Below are 15,702 nucleotides of genomic sequence, written 5' to 3'. Positions count from 1 at the left end.
GACGCAGCCTTGAACCATTACATCAATACTCATTCATACAAATGACTACTTATTATATAAGGGAAGTGTGCAAACATGTAACCATGCAGTAAGTTCTTGAAAGCAACAAAGTTGCCAATGACATGACGAACAGGAATTAACCAGCCAGCAATAAAACCTAAACGGCATCAAATCAGCATATACAGTCAAAGGCATAGAGGACGACACCTCGATCAGGTGTGGTGTTTTAACCTCTGCAGGAGTTTGTGATCACTCCACACACACACCAAGGCCATTGAAACCTACCGTACTTGGTGGAGACGGGGTCAGAGTAGAAGGTGAAGTGTGCCGCATGACGTGTTTGTGTCTTCAGCCGGAGCGAGCAGCTGGGCGAGAGTCTGAACAGGGATGTTCCTGCAGTGGGAGCACGCACACGTCCGCACACAGCGCTCACAGAAGCGTTAAAAGCCGCACTTTTCACCAACAAGCGCGCCGCCGCCGCCATTGCAGAACACCGCGACCAGGAAAACGAATTCTGACGTCACCCTGGAGCGCTGAGCTGATTGGCCGGAAATGTGGGCCGCACTCAAATTACAGCCTGGGATTGGTCTGGGTCGGAGAAAATAGTGCGTTTCAGTGAAGACGTACCGCCTACAAAGGATACTGCGCATGCGCATAATTGATGGTTGACCCTAACTGAATACGTCATACATTTTAATGAGAAAAATTAATGAACCGAGATCATAACACATGCCTTCAGTTCTCAAGCATCTTCCTGAAATGAGTCAGGGACCATTTGAAAGAGGAGTTATCTACATGTTTAATGGCTGCCACAGGGGTTGTGCGATGTAGTCGTGTCATTCTTCAGGAAAAATTGTTCAGTTGTTATATTGCATAATGAAATCGGTTCGTTCTTTTTTGAATAACCCTGTATATTAGGCTAACATTCTTTTTAAAGTATGTAATGCTGCAGCTGAATTGTAATGTCTTACTGAGTGTTAGGAAGTTTTTCCTATCCGGCTTGATAGACCGAATGTTAGGAAGTTTTCCTCTCTAGCTCGAAGGACCATATAAGGATTCTCACTATCTAGTATGCGCTGATCAGGGGATTGTACTCGCCCCAGCGCGTCAGTAAAAACACGATACAGGATTCAGAACACTATACTTTACTGGGTATAGAATTGATTGTATATGAGGTGCTTCTTGCTGTCTTCTGCTAGCTGCTGTTCAGTGAGCTCCGTGTTCTGGCCTTTAATACTCTTGGTGGAGGACGGTGTACTGTGATGTCACGGGTAGCTTGTCATTGCTTGGCAAACTGTATGTCTGCCTCTAGTGGTGAAGCGTGGAAATACAACTAAACAGGAATCCTTTCTTACACTGAGTATAGGGAGGAAAACTCTGTGGAAATGACTGTTTATGTTGTATGTACAAAAGTATTAATACATCTGCTTTTCTAAACATATATCTTTTCCAAACTGTTACAAGGTTGGAGGTACACAACTATATAAATCTTCCCCTGCATTTAAACTATGACCCAAACGTGTGCCAGCAGGACAATGCACCTGTACACAAAGCAAGTGTCATGAAGATATGGTTTATATGGGTTTTAGTGGAAGATCTTGAGTGGCCTGCTATAGAGCTCTGACCTCAACCCTGCTAAACACTTTAGGGATGAACTGAAGTGCTGACTGCACCTCAGGACTCCTCACCCTACATCAGTACCTGACTTTACTAATATCCTTTTGGCTGAATCAGCAAAAATGTACACAGTAACACTTGAAAATCAAGTGGAACATTGTTGTTGATGAGATGTGTCTTTAGTCTGCAAGTGACTCGGTTATTCAGGCAGCTAGAAGTTGGCAGCTAATACTAAGACAAACATGAGTCTAGATTATTATTATTATTATTAATGTTTATATTTACATTTGCAGCATTCAGCGGACGCCCTTGTCCAGAGCGATGTACAAAAGTGCTTTGAGTCTTTAGCAATGATTAAATCTATACTGGTACGCTAGATAACAAAACCTTAAGAAAAATCAGCCTAAAACTCTGTTGAGGGTTGGTTTTTGTTGTTGTTGAACAAAACAAACTTGGAAAGTGTTAGTTTCAGTGTTTCAGGAAGAGGAAGTTCTTCACATGTCGCTAATAGAAGTTTAAAGATTTGCAGGACAGTGCAGATGATCAGACTGCTTTTTTTGTCCACTAATATTGTGTATGTATTAGAAAAACAAATATTGTATCTTGTATAAATGACCAAATACCACTGCTGTGCTAATTGACCTTTTTACCATTTGTGCTTGTAAGGATAAGGCCACTAGAAATTAATATTTTTCCATTTTGACTGCAGTGATTAAAAGACTTAACCTGCCATGCATCTTAATTTACCCAAGCACTGAATCCCAGTAAATATTGCACTGTGGTGAGACAGAAAATCAGAAAATGAACCTGAGATACAGTCAAGCTTTATTTTAATTCTCAGTCAATCAAAGGTTATGAAAAATGTTTAAATTGTTCTTTTAAATGCCATTATATTTGTCTAGTTTGTATAGTGCAGAGGTGCTCAAACTATTTCCTGTGAAGGGCCAAAAGTCAAACATGATTGAGTGCTATGGGCTGAAAGTAAATGATGCATAAAACTAAATGTTGTCACCATCATACAGGGGGGGTTTCTAACAAAGAAATGAATGAACTGTCCAGAATTTTTATGGTAGGTTTATTTGAACAGAAAGAGACAAAATATAAAACAAATCCTGTAAAAAAAAAAAATATACATTATTATATATAAATGATTTTGTATTTGATCAAGTGAAATAAGTATTTGATCCCCTACCAACCAGCAAGAATCCTGACCACTGCATATCTAAATTAGTCCTGTCTCGTTAAGAAAGAACTCCTAATACCAACTCCTTATGTGTATAAAAGACACCAGTAAGAGAATCAACCACTCCACCACCATGGGCAAGACCAAAGAGCTGTCAAAGGACGTCAGTGGACAAGATTGTAGACCTGCACAAGCCTGGAATGGGCTACAAGACCATGAGCAAGAAGCTTGGTGAGAAAGAAACCACGGTTGGCACGATAATTTTCAGAATAGAAGAAATGCAGTTTAAAGCTCACCTCATGGGGTAAGGATGATTCTGAGAAATATGAAGGATCAGCCCAGATTTACACAGAAGCAGTTTGTAAATGATTTTAAGGGAGCTGATACCACAGTCACAAAAAAAAACCCAAAAAACACCAAAGTCTCTCTGCTCAAGACTGTACATGAACAGGCCTGTCTGAATTTTGCCACCTGAATGATTCAGAGAAGGCTTGGGAGAATGTGATGTGGTCAGATGAGACCAAAAATAAGCTCTTTGACATCAACTCGACTCGCCGTGTTTGAAGGCAGAGAAATGCAGAATATGACCCCAAGAACACCATCCCCACTGTCAAACATGGAGGAGGAAACATTCTGCTTTGGGGCTGTTTCTCAACTGAGTGTACAGGAAGAGTTCACCACATGCGCTAAAGAATCTTGAAAGAGAACCTTCTGGCCTCAACCAGAACAATGAAGATGGGTCATGAACGGGTCTTCCAGCATGGCAATGACCAAAAACATACAGCCAAGACAACAATTCCAGCCTTGTGCAGGTCTACAAACCTGTCCCTAGCAACCCTTTATCAGCTCTTTGGTCTTTTCCATTGTGGTGGTTGAATGGAAGAAGTTGATTCTGTGACTGATGTCTTTTATACACATAAGTTGATATTAAAAGTACTTTCCTAAAGCTACAGGATAGATTTGGGTCTGTGGGAGTCAGAGCTCTTGCTAATTTGATACAGGATCAAATATTTATTTCACTCGATCAAATACAAATTAATTTATAAACTTTCTTTAATGGATTTTTTACTTTTCTTTCTCTCTGTTAAAACAAATCTACCATAAAAAAATCTAGACTTTATTTTCTTTGTAAAGGGGTAAACTCACAAAATTAGCAGGGGATCAAATAATTTTTTCACCCACTGTATTTGATAAAGCTGAACAAATGTTCTGTTTCATAATGAAAACAAATATTGTATTTTTTCAAAACAGCAGACAAATTCTCTCGTCTGTGTGCCACTGCCTTGATGTCTCTATAATTAGCTGTTTAATTGATTGTCACAAAACATGCTGTATCTGCCCCCTGAAATACACATTTACAATAAAAAGTCCAAGCAATTTATATTCTCTACATTTATTTTTTATTGATTTTTTTGCAATCTAAAAACAAAAAATAATAATGTTAAATTAGAAATGAAGATCTGTTTCAGTGGCATTTTTTCCCCACTTCTCATATATGGAGGGTGAAATCAAAGGTCAGTTTGAGCCAATCAAAGGTTAGTTTGGACCAGTTTGGACCTAGCATCTCTGAGTGCATTTAATAGAATGGTCAGAAACATAGGCTTCAATAATTACACATCAACAGATTTGACTGCATTAATTATTTACTCTCATTGACCATTAAAAGCGGTAAAGCAGAACCATGTTTAATTAGGTGCCTGATTGTTTTACTTCATCTACTATTAAGATATGTGACTGAAAAAAAGGCAGAATAAGTGAGCGAAATTAGGCAAAAACACCACTGTTGTCATGCAAGTATACCTTTGTGAAATAAACACTGTTTACTGGCTTTCTATGCATCCACTGAACTCATTTCTGTTTTCCTATCGCTTCCCCATTGGTATTCAGTCAAAAAAAAAAAAGGTTATGTACAGATGAACCATGAAAAGATGAAATATCAAAACTCCCTTCAAACACACATATATATATATATATATATAGTACCACAGAAATATACCTTACAGGGTAAGTTTATTTGTAAGAATCTTACACATACAGAAAGAGATCATGGGAAATGTTGCAATTAAAAAAGGGTTTGAATTTAATAGAAATCGACCTCTATAAGAGATAGAGGATATAAAGGGTTTTTTTAAGCAATGAAAACAAGTCACATGAGTTCTTTTTCCTCAGTTCAAAATAAGACCTAAAAATGAAAGAAAAGTGTCCTGTTGAAGAAATCCAAGTGAATGTGTTGTTTTGTGAAACTATTATTAGAAACCATTTATGACTATATATTTTAACTACATCCGAATATTCACTTCCAAGAAGACTGACTAGAGCTCCTGACACACTCAGAAACATCCAGTTTCTTCCCACTGTTGCACATTTTTGCCAGGTTCTGTAAACATTGGACAGAAATATGCAGTTGTGAATGAGAGATACAACAGAATAAAACTGTGTAAAACACTATTACAGATGAATTTCAGTGAACAAATACTCACACTAGCAGCTCTTGCAATGCTGTTTGGAGACTGTAAAGCAGCCAACTCATTCAGAATTCTCTTTAGATCATTGTTGGTACACGGTTCCACTAAAGACAAGGAAATCAAAAATAATAATAAATAAATTATATAATTTATATATACACGAAAATACGGTAGTGAGATGGTGTCGTGGCAAAAGCCGGCGATTGGTCATGCGGATCGAGATAACCGACGTTAAGTGGCAAATTTGCCCCCCTTGTGCTCGAGATATTAGGGTTCGTGGACATAAAAAAAAATCTACATAACCGATTCAAAAATGCTAAGAAAAAGCGAGAGTTTGGCAGTTTCACTTCAAAAACGTCGACTTAATAGGGTTGGCGAGTTAACCGAGGTCGAGATAAGTGGGTTCGACTGTGTGTATGCATATATATATATATATATATAAAAAGCATATTGATTAGTGCTCCCTCAGTCAGCATACTGCGCACTACATACACTACTGATTTTCACGTACATATGGCAATTTTAAGTATCTACTTGTGTGTAAAGCACAAATAGGTACCTCGTTCAGGAGGTTGTTGGGGCTGCAGCTGTAAGTATGGATGATCGAGCAGTTCTGCAATCGAGATTCGCTCTTTGGGATTCCGCACCAGGCACCGCTAAGTAAAAGAAAATGTTATTATTTTTTTAATTGTTTTAAACAATCTGTTATATAGTTCTGTAATGTTTTCAGCCATGTAATTATTTAACACAACATAACAAAAACAAAAAAACAAAACCATACCTTCAGTACATCTAAAAGATCCTTCTCAGGAATGTCAGGGAAGTCAATCTCATGGGATGGATCAATAATAGCATGAAGCTTAGTGATCTGGTTGGTGATGGTCTGGAACGGGGTTTTCCCATAGGTCATACAATACAGTATGCATCCAAGTGACCAGACGTCTCCCTTTGGACTGATCTGTATACAGCAGCAACACACATTAGAACCTGTAACCTTGGGTTTTTAATGACCCCCCCCCCCAAAAAAAAAAAAAAAAAAAAAACAGTTCCAGTCCAGTCTCACTTGGAACCCTAACAACAAGTTGCGGATTATCTTAAAAACCTCGGGAATCCACAGCGGGACTGAATGTTCATTAAACTTTAGAAATAACATTTTAAACTCTTTCACTAACATATTTTATTAAATACAAAAAAAAAAAAAAAACACTATTGTATTAAAATGACAATGTCTAGATGAATTCACTGAGGGTACCAAAGGGGCTACGGGGGTGCATCCAAAATTCGACTCGCGTGGGGGTCTTCCGGTGGGTAAGATTTTTTGCTAGACTGTAATAGAGATTAGTTTAGAATTAATATTTAACCTCACCTTTGACCTCGGCTTTCCACCTTTGGATGACGTGTCTTTAATAGCCTCTGGTGGCATGTAGTTTAGTGTCCCCACCTAATGCACAACATCAGAATGATCAATCCAATCAAAGACAATGCACAAACAATACTCTAAAAGTCAACATCCTGGACCAACCTGTGAGTCCTTCATAACACTTGTCATGTCTGGCTGAATGTGGTTTGCAATGCCGAAGTCAATTAACTTCAGTGAGGCATTTACAATGACAAAATTAGCTGGCTTTAAGTCACTATGGACAATTCCTGAAAAAGATTTAGGATTGATTAATGAACATATCTGCAATGCTTTTGTTTTTAATATTGTAGGATTCGTGTAGTCACCATGCTTGTGGATAGTCTGCACAGCCTCCAGCATGTTCCTCCAGTAAAACTTCCTTTCCAATGAGTTGACAGTCTTGCGGTTGCGAAGCCATGTGTTGAGATCCAGGTTGCCACACTCCATTAACATATAGATGTAACTGTCTGTGATCTCACTGAAATTTGTAATAATTATTAAACAACTGAAAACGAGAATGCTTACTTGTAGAGACCGTGCAGAGAATAAACATTTTGGAGGTATGTGTTCACATTTCTTAGCTCAGAGTCTGGATGAGAAAAATAAGCACTCACTAGTCATACAGTTTAATGATCTGGTCACTGTACTGCTGGAGATGGTTCAGGTGCTCAATCTCATTCTTGTAACTTTCAACTGTCTGGGCATCTGCTTCCTCCAAGTTCACATATTTTACAGCATACAGTTGTTTCTTCTGATCCAGAACCTGGTAAACCTAAAGTTGAAATCCAGGTATATTTTTAATTACTCCTCATTACGCCAAAATGTGACGTGTGCATAAATACAAGGTGTTATCACGAAATCCACACGTTACCTTACTGGAACCACCTCTGCCGATCATCTTTAAAATGAAGAATTGTTTGCCTTTGATGGTGATTGATTCATTAGAGATGGTACTGACAGAACCCTACAATTAAAGAGATTTATTATATTAATTCTGTTATGGCTGTTAAAAAAAAAAAAAAAAAAAAAAAGCAACCGATATATATAATATATAAAACAGATATAAAAAAATTTGTTTAGGGATTTAGACTTAAGCTAAAGATCCCAGTAGTGGAGGACAGCCATTCAAAAGTTTTCCATCCCTACAATGTTTTATATATATATATATATATATATATATATATATATATATATATATATATATATATATATATATATATATATATATATATATATATAATAATGCACAGCACTATAATTTAATATCATACTACCTTTTTTTTCTCTCAGCACAATAGGTTGTATTAGCCAAAAAAAAATGTTAACTTTTATTTTAGCCTAATCATGCAGAGCCAATCAAATAAATGCTGGAGTCAGAGCTTTTAACCCTTTACAAATTTTATGTTTGTTAATAAAGTCCTTTTAGAGCCTTTTCATGAAAATTACATGAAATTTACGAATGAAAATCAAGGCACCACTGTTATATTCAAGCAATAAACGTAGAAACTTCTGAATAGAATTTAACAATTAGATGTCGAAATTGTCAACCTTTTTAAAACTTATTTAATTCATATCAAACTAAACCAAGTGAAGTAATAAACTCATGCTAGCTCTCTTCAATTATTGGATTTAGCTCTTTGCAATTATTTATTAAACAAAAATAACTAATTAATAGGAAATGTGTCTGTCCATAGGGACACAGTGATGACGGCTTAAATCTGAAACATTTGTCCTTATTCGTGTTGAAGTAAATGGATAAACAGATCCAAATATGTACAGATGTCATTCACACGGTCACTAGTACGTACACCTTTAGAACTGAATCCAAACAATAGAATTTTTGGTGGAGGAATTGACATTTACCTGTGGTGTCTGCTGCACATAAGACACCTGACTCTGTGGGGTACAGGGCAATTGAGCATGACCAACCCTCTGAGACGGAACGGACACAACAGTTGGTCTCTGTTTCACAACAGGTGTAACAAAACTAAAGAGATAAAAAAAAAAAAAAAAAAAAAAAAAAAAAAAAAAAAAAAATTGGTCAGTTTTAAACCCCAAGTGGATCAAATGTCTATTTGAATCCATAAAATCCTGTGATGTGTCCTGACCTGTTTGCATGGAAGTCTTTGTAGTTGGGTGTCTGGCAGCTAATGACTGGGTTTATCCTGGAAGGAACTGAAACAGCTGAGGCAGAGGGAGTTCTAAGCAACTGAAGAGGCCGTGAAGTGGGAACGGGATCGATAGCACGCTTCTGTTCCTACAATAAAAATGTTATATTGCAAAAGAAAAGAAAAATCCATATTATATTAAATATACACATAAAAATGAGAGACTCAAAATTAAAGTTGTTGTATTAGCATAAATACACTGACAACAGAGTGCGCACTACTACTACACAAAATACTTGAAATGACAAGCTAGCGATAGTCACACCTCTGGAGACGCTTGTCTGTTGACACTTGCCGGAATCTTCCATTCAGGCAAACTTTCCACAGGGTATGATTTAGGCTGCATTTTATTTGTAGAAATTCTCAACGGGTTCTCTTCCTCCTTACTTCCTCCATTACTGAAAACTCCTGCTGAGACTGTAATACAAGAAGGTAGTTGTGTGTAATTATGAGCACATTGACACACGGGTAACATCAGGTTATGCCTTTAGAATAGTCGACAGCACTGCCACATCAACTCTAGAAACACAAAAAAAAACAAAAGCGCTTGTTGACACTTATTTGTGTTTAAATCAATGGAATTTAAAAGCATTGTCTTATTATATCATAAGATTCGACTTTATTGTCATTGTGCAAGGTACATGTACAGAGCCAATGAAACGCAGTAAGGTGATGCAATATGCTTGTATGCTGCAACCAAATTGCCTTCGGAAAACAAATAAAGATGAACTGAGCTGAATAAAGTACACAAGTTCATCAACTACTGTAGCCCTCTGCTGATTAAATGCTTAGTGTGGAGGCTGGGGGCGTAGCGGAGTAAGCGTTTGTGAATAGAAAGTTGAATTGAGTGAGTGGCGAGAACCTACTCATGTGAGGGATGTTGTTCTGTCTTTCTGCAAGCAGCAGCAATGATAGAAGTGGAAGAGGCGAGAGCTGTGAGCGAAAAGAGCATAAGGAAGGAAGAGGTGGACTGCGCTGAATAGATTTGCGTGTATGTGACGCCTTTTTTATAATCAAAAACTGCCCCTTTTTGAATTGTCTTGAACCTGCGCCCCAGCACTTCATTTCCAACAAAACCAATCAAAGTGTCACAATAATTCTTAGTACTCTTATTATTTACATATTATTTATCTTCACTATACAGCAACAACGTAGTGGACTCATGACCCTCACACTTGTAGTATAATGTAGTTCATATAATATATAATGTAGTATATGTAGTTCTTCCCCAAACTGTTGCCAGAATTGTTGCAGAAAAACTCAAATGGTGTGCAATCCTGCCCCTTAACCTCAATCAACACATTTGAGATGAACTGGACCACTCACTGCATCCCAGACCTCCTCACCTGACATTTCTGCCTTCTCAGTAATACTCTTATGGCTGAATGAGCAAAAATATCAATCATGCTTTAAAATCTAGCAGAAAGCTTTCGCCAAAAAAGTGAGAGGGTTAATCTAGGGCTAAATCTGGAATGGGATGTTTGGAGGGAAAAAAATAAATAAAAAAAAACACCAGAGAAGGATGATCACATGTGCAGTGACAATCTGATGGTACTTTTCCTTGTATTATTTGACAGTGACAGTAAAATTACTGACCTGCAACATTCTCTTTACTTTCAACAGGGAGAAGTTGGGTTTTTCCAGACTTTAAATTCCTTATTGCCATATGAAGAAGTTCAACTGGTTTTGCATTTGATGTCACGGCCTTCTGCAGAATGGAAGCACTTTTCTTACCATTACCTGTAGGAAGAAAAGATTTTTTTCTTTTTTTTTTTTTTTTTATAAATAAAATCGAAATGTGCACGTCAGACACATATGAATAAACACATGCATATGCAAACCAACACACCAACCTCGTGAGAGCTCAAATTGAGCATGGGCAATGTGGACAAAGGCAAAAGCTTTGCTGTTTGCTCGGGCAATGATGAAATTATCTTCTGCTTCATCAGGATCTTCAATTCTAGAGAAGTGTGTAATAATGTATTAGAACAGCTGGAAAGGCAAACTGACTTTTGAATATCATTTACCTTGTTTAGTATTAAGCAATTAATATCAGAAGCCTTGCCCAAGAAAACACTGGGCACAAGTAAGGACTTTGAATAGGCCATTGCAAAGCACTATGTAAATACACTTTCACACAAAATCACTGCTGGCGGCAATTAAATTTTTTTAAATTAATTAATTAAAAAAGTCTGATCAAAATAAATTCAATAATACTTTCTTTCCCTGAGTAAAACTGCAAATACAGTTACTAAGTAATATATAATCAGACAAAGAGCATTAGGTGAATCGTGAGAAAATAATACTTTATCAAGAGTTATAGCAAATGCATATGCTTTGTAGGTTGACAGTTTTTTTTTTTGTTTTTTTTTTTATCAAGAGACGTTATGATGCAAATAATGGGCATTGCAAGTAAATATTAATATGAGAGACGGGGGGGGGGACGGGGGGGGGGGGGGGGACAAAGCAGCTGGAAACAACACTGAAAGAAAACACTTTTTATCTAAACAGAGCATAGAACAATACTGGAGCTAATAAGTGACAATGATTCCAAAAAGTAAACGTGAGAAAACATAACGAGTTCCTGAACGATTTCTTAAGTGGACATGAATGTATAAATATTCACAACTCAGTCAGAACCCCAGCTGTCAGCTGATGATTCCCTGCATTTGTTTCCCATTAAATTTATTTTCACTATTTTGGGGTAATAAATAAAGCGCTCATGGAACAGAACTGAGTTACAGAGCTCTCTCCTGCAAACTGTTCTATGGCACAGTGCAAGCTAAAATCATGAAATAATGCTGGATAAATCATTCACATTACTCACACTTTTAAGTCGGCGTATCTGACCAGCATCCTTGCATAGCTTTCAAGCTTGCTATACTGTGCCAGGGGAAATCTGGTGAACACTTTAGAGTAGCAACCCAACAGCCTGGAGAGAAAAGCAGCATCTGTGCGAGGGTCATTGGTCTTCTCCAGGTCAGTGAGGTACGTGTAGCAGGCCTCAGGAGAGTTTGAACCCATTATCTGGCTATTGAAATCGGTAATGTCTGGGGGGGGGAAGGCAAAACAACGGAATCTTTCAAATGAGTACGATGGCAATACTGTTACATAAAAACAAGTAACTGAGATTCAGAGCACTTCTTAAGTGTAGTGCTGGGTCCTCCCAATGAGAACAATGCAAATGTTTTTATTTTACCTCTCCTTTCTGGTCTGTGCAGAAGTGCTGTGGTGGAGTCCACATCAGCAATGTCCTCCCCAGGATGTGGCTCTGGACTAATAACAAGTGGCTGCAAAACAATATAGACTGTTACAGATAATATTTTTTTATACAACCAAACCATTCAAGTTTTTATACGTAAAACAATAAAGTGAAAAGTTGAAACACCACACCTTGAGATTTAACAGGTTGTAGTTATAAGAATCACCATCTCCAGAACTCTTCTTTGAAGAGGAAAGTGCGAATGCATTCGGGCGATATGTTGACCTACAAACAAAACATCATTTTAGATTTGACCGATATCACCAGCATTATGTAGACATGAGAAGATCCTCACCTAGACAAACTGCTGCCGTAGCTGGGAGCCTCGGGCTTATAAACACTGTCAATGTTTTCATTTTCAGGAATAGACAGAGGGACCATTGGAATCCTCCCAGGCTACAGAGAAAAGGCTTAATGGTAAGCGTCACCTGCATAATCAAGCTCTAATTTAAAAACATGAGCAATTTCAAATCTACCATTGCAATCGTTCTTTTGCGTTGTGATCCGGACCTCCAGATTGGCATGGGGTCATCGGGGGGGCTGTTCTTCTGATCTGATCTATAATTACATGCAACAGTAATAGCATTACATATACGCATAGTATATATGTTATATTAGTATACATTAATTTAACATCTTGCATTTTTGCATACGTTAATAAATAATGTGAATTGGTCTCCTACCCCAGAGAAAAACCTCTGGCCAGCTGAAAGTCACCTGATACATCAGATTGCCTGGAATCAACTTTTGACAATAAGTTGCTCTTTATTGGTTCTTGTAGATCTTCAGTCACTGAACATAAAGTAACATTGTCATTACTCATAATATTTTGGGTCAATATTTAAAACTATTTCAAAAACACACACAAACACAGAGCAAAGAAAAATAAACAACTTGAAAACCAACCTGCAAAATTCTCTTTATCTTCTTGGGAAAGAAGCAGACATTTACCCAGTTTTAAATTTTGCACTGCAGCTTCCAGAGATTCCCACGGTTTAGCTCCCATTTCAATAGCCTGCTGAAGAATCAAGGCACTTTTCTTTCCATCACCTGTTGGTTATGAGAAGGAAAAAAGATGTTACATGTATATAAATAATGGAATAAATCGACTAAATTAGATTAAAACAATTTTAAAGCATGCAATGGCTGATGTATTTATATAGCAAAGAAAAACAATTTGCCCTCAGATTTAAAATGCGCAGACCACAGCTAACATCATTGTTGTTGTTATTGTCTTCACATTAATAGTTTTCAAAATATTCAGAAATGCAAGCAGTTTCATTAATTTCGCATATATTTATCTACAGTTTGAGGGGTACTGCTAAGTAGGAATGATTTAATCCTCAGTAGAAAAAAAAATAAATCAGAGCCAGCAATCTTTATCTCCTTACCTTGCAAAAGCTCAAACTGAGCATATGCGATATGGACAAAGGCAAAATCCTTACAGTGGGATCTTGCTATGTCAAAACTATCCCGTGCATCATTGACATCCTGGATACTGTTGAAAAAAGAAGAAATGTGTATTCAGATGATAGCTGTACATGTGTGCATCTATATAAACAAAACAAAAACATCATGTTGTAAAACTTACGCTTTAAGTTCTGCAAATCTGACCAGCATCCTTGCATAGCTTAAATTCTGGCTGTGTTTTCCTAGTGGCATGCTCGAGAAAACTCGAGTGTAGCAGTCCATTAATTTGGACAAGAGCGTAGGATCGGACTGGGGGTTGCCTTTCTTTTCAAGATTAGACAAAAAGGTAAGGCATGTGTCTGGGGAATTGGAACTGATGATCTGGTTAATGTTGTCAGTGTCATCTGGAGGAAAGGAAACAAGTCAGTGTCAAACTATATGTTACAGAGAAAACAAAATGGTCTAACAATCAGACATCATGTTTGGAAATTCATTTTACCATCGTTATAATATCTCTTGATCTTCTCCAGCTTCTGACACAGCATGGCAATCTGCAACTTCCGGTCAGTGTTCTCCTCTTCATCCATCCCTAAAAACAGACCCCCAAACCACAGACAGCTTTCACTACAGCTATATAAAGTCCAGCACTGACACCAAGAACATAATAAACATCAAGCTTCCTGTTGATCCGTACCAAGGACTCTAATTTATATGTATACATCATTTGGCTCTAAATAAAGAGGGCGTGTGTGCACTGTGGAAAGTACCCAGCTAGTCACGCTTTGCTTTTTTTTTTAACTACACAATTTACACTATTATCTTAGTACTCAATCCTATACATACTCAATCATACAGTATTTTCTGTATTTGGTCCACGAATAAAACATTTATAATGGAACAAAGCTGTAACAATCAATCTAAGTGAAAACAGAGAGCAGGCTAGCAGCACAGTGACACGACAACTCCAGCTAGCATGGAAGCTAAGCTAGCTAGCAGGCAATAACGTTAAAAACTAGCATTAGCGAACACAGACAAAACAACAATAACAGCGATAAACACTGGTCTATATAACTTACCGTCGATTATACCGGAGACCTTTACCAAAAACTGTATTTATATCGTCTACACAATATTAAATCTTATCATTTAGTCCATGGACGAAAACAGAAGTGTTTTGTCCGAGTTTCAAAATCGCCACCCTGCCCAGCTCTGCGTCCTGATTGGTCAGTTTGTATTCAGAAGCTCCGCCTCCAAGCAATTCTTTGCTGCCACCTAGAGTCCTGTAAAATAGGTGCAAGAGTCAATAGGAATATGCAAACGTGTAGTCTTTATTTATTTATTTTATTATTATAATTTTTTTTTTTTTTTTTTTGCAATATGAGATGGCCTGCTGCTCCTAATGTTTAGAGCTGATTCAAGATTGCAGATCTGACACAATTGGAAATGATCAGAGGTGGCAAAAGTATACACATCCTTCACTTAAGTGAAAGTACAGATACTCATGATTTAAAAGACTGGTAAAAAGATAAAAACCAGACTATACTATACATGTTTTAGTGTCATGTTGGTAACTGGACCTCACATCATATTCATACAAAATAATTTGAGATTTTTAAAATGAGATTCCACGGTTACCCCAGACTTCTTGTTGTCTTCTGCCTTGCTTGTTGTTAACTTCCTAGACTAGTTTTTAAGAGCCAGGAAAGATACACCAGTGGTATATTGGAAAAGTCACACAATGACAAGAAACAGGTTGATGGGCTGAAAATGGTGCTCAACGAGAAGAAAAGATATTCACCAAATAAAAACTAAAGTAACAAGCCTGGTTTTAAAATGTAAGAAGTAGAAAGTCCAGATATTTGTGTAAAAATGTAATGAGTGAAAGTTAAAAGTGAAGTAGATACCAGAAAACTCTACTTAAGTACAGTTACGAAGTATTTGTACTTCATTACTTCCCACTTCTGCAAATGACCCTACAGTCTCAGAAATAAAGCTACCAGAGTGCAATCTTTTACAAATAGTTTGAAACTTTCTAAATTTTTTTATTTATTGACGTTTTGATTTTCATCCTGAATGACACCTAGAGGCACAGAAGACAGAAATATCACCACATTCATTACACCACACTGAGCTGTTTTTGCTGTATATTACATTAATCAATCTTACATTAGATTCATTACAAAAGCACAAAAACTTGG

The 15,702-nt window shown here is 37.2% G+C and overlaps 2 protein-coding genes across 3 annotated transcripts in view; both read right to left on the bottom strand.

The window, feature by feature from the left end:
• bckdhb (branched chain keto acid dehydrogenase E1 subunit beta) overlaps positions 1 to 530 on the bottom strand; it is a 51,857-nt gene extending 51,327 nt beyond the window's left edge. Inside the window, exon 1 of the mRNA XM_083547830.1 lies at positions 286 to 530. Coding sequence (XP_083403956.1) covers positions 286 to 484 — 199 coding nt within the window. The 5' untranslated portion in view covers positions 485 to 530. The remainder of the gene's footprint in view (positions 1 to 285) is intronic.
• Positions 531 to 4,793: 4,263 nt separating this feature from the next.
• On the bottom strand, positions 4,794 to 14,730 carry ttk (ttk protein kinase). Of its 2 annotated transcripts, none has more exons than XM_083549661.1 (25): positions 14,581 to 14,730; positions 14,004 to 14,093; positions 13,686 to 13,908; positions 13,486 to 13,592; positions 13,001 to 13,144; positions 12,778 to 12,886; positions 12,571 to 12,652; positions 12,390 to 12,490; positions 12,226 to 12,319; positions 12,032 to 12,122; positions 11,660 to 11,882; positions 10,686 to 10,792; positions 10,429 to 10,572; positions 9,098 to 9,249; positions 8,773 to 8,921; positions 8,528 to 8,651; positions 7,536 to 7,628; positions 7,279 to 7,436; positions 6,991 to 7,142; positions 6,788 to 6,912; positions 6,632 to 6,706; positions 6,047 to 6,223; positions 5,825 to 5,921; positions 5,281 to 5,369; positions 4,794 to 5,177 (listed from the first exon to the last, which is right to left on the bottom strand). In XM_083549661.1, exons 2-25 carry the CDS (start codon positions 14,089 to 14,091, stop codon positions 5,094 to 5,096), a joined length of 2,988 nt encoding a protein of 995 aa, XP_083405787.1. In that variant the 5' UTR covers positions 14,092 to 14,093; positions 14,581 to 14,730; the 3' UTR covers positions 4,794 to 5,093. The 2 variants fall into 2 exon arrangements, with proteins under 2 accessions (XP_083405787.1, XP_083405788.1); XM_083549662.1 differs by having other exon boundaries at positions 9,098 to 9,240; positions 14,581 to 14,718.
• Positions 14,731 to 15,702: the final 972 nt, after the last annotated feature.

The sequence above is a fragment of the Silurus aristotelis genome (genome assembly GCF_946808225.1).
Source record: "Silurus aristotelis genome assembly, chromosome: 1".
In the NCBI taxonomy this organism is placed as follows: Eukaryota; Metazoa; Chordata; class Actinopteri; order Siluriformes; family Siluridae; genus Silurus; species Silurus aristotelis.
Note: the sequence above shows the minus strand (reverse complement) of the source record. Positions and strands in the feature narration are given on the sequence as shown.

Bases quoted from the DNA above. Each gene is read 5' to 3' on its own strand.
- ttk (XM_083549661.1), bottom strand. From the start codon at position 14,091: ATGGATGAAGAGGAGAACACTGACCGGAAGTTGCAGATTGCCATGCTG. The intron at 12,320-12,389 runs GTGAGGATCTTC...TTTTGTTTGTAG, and splicing joins TACGGCAGCAGTTTGTCTAG to GTCAACATATCGCCCGAATG. The intron at 7,437-7,535 runs GTAACGTGTGGA...TTTCAACTTTAG, and splicing joins GCAGAGGTGGTTCCAGTAAG to GTTTACCAGGTTCTGGATCA.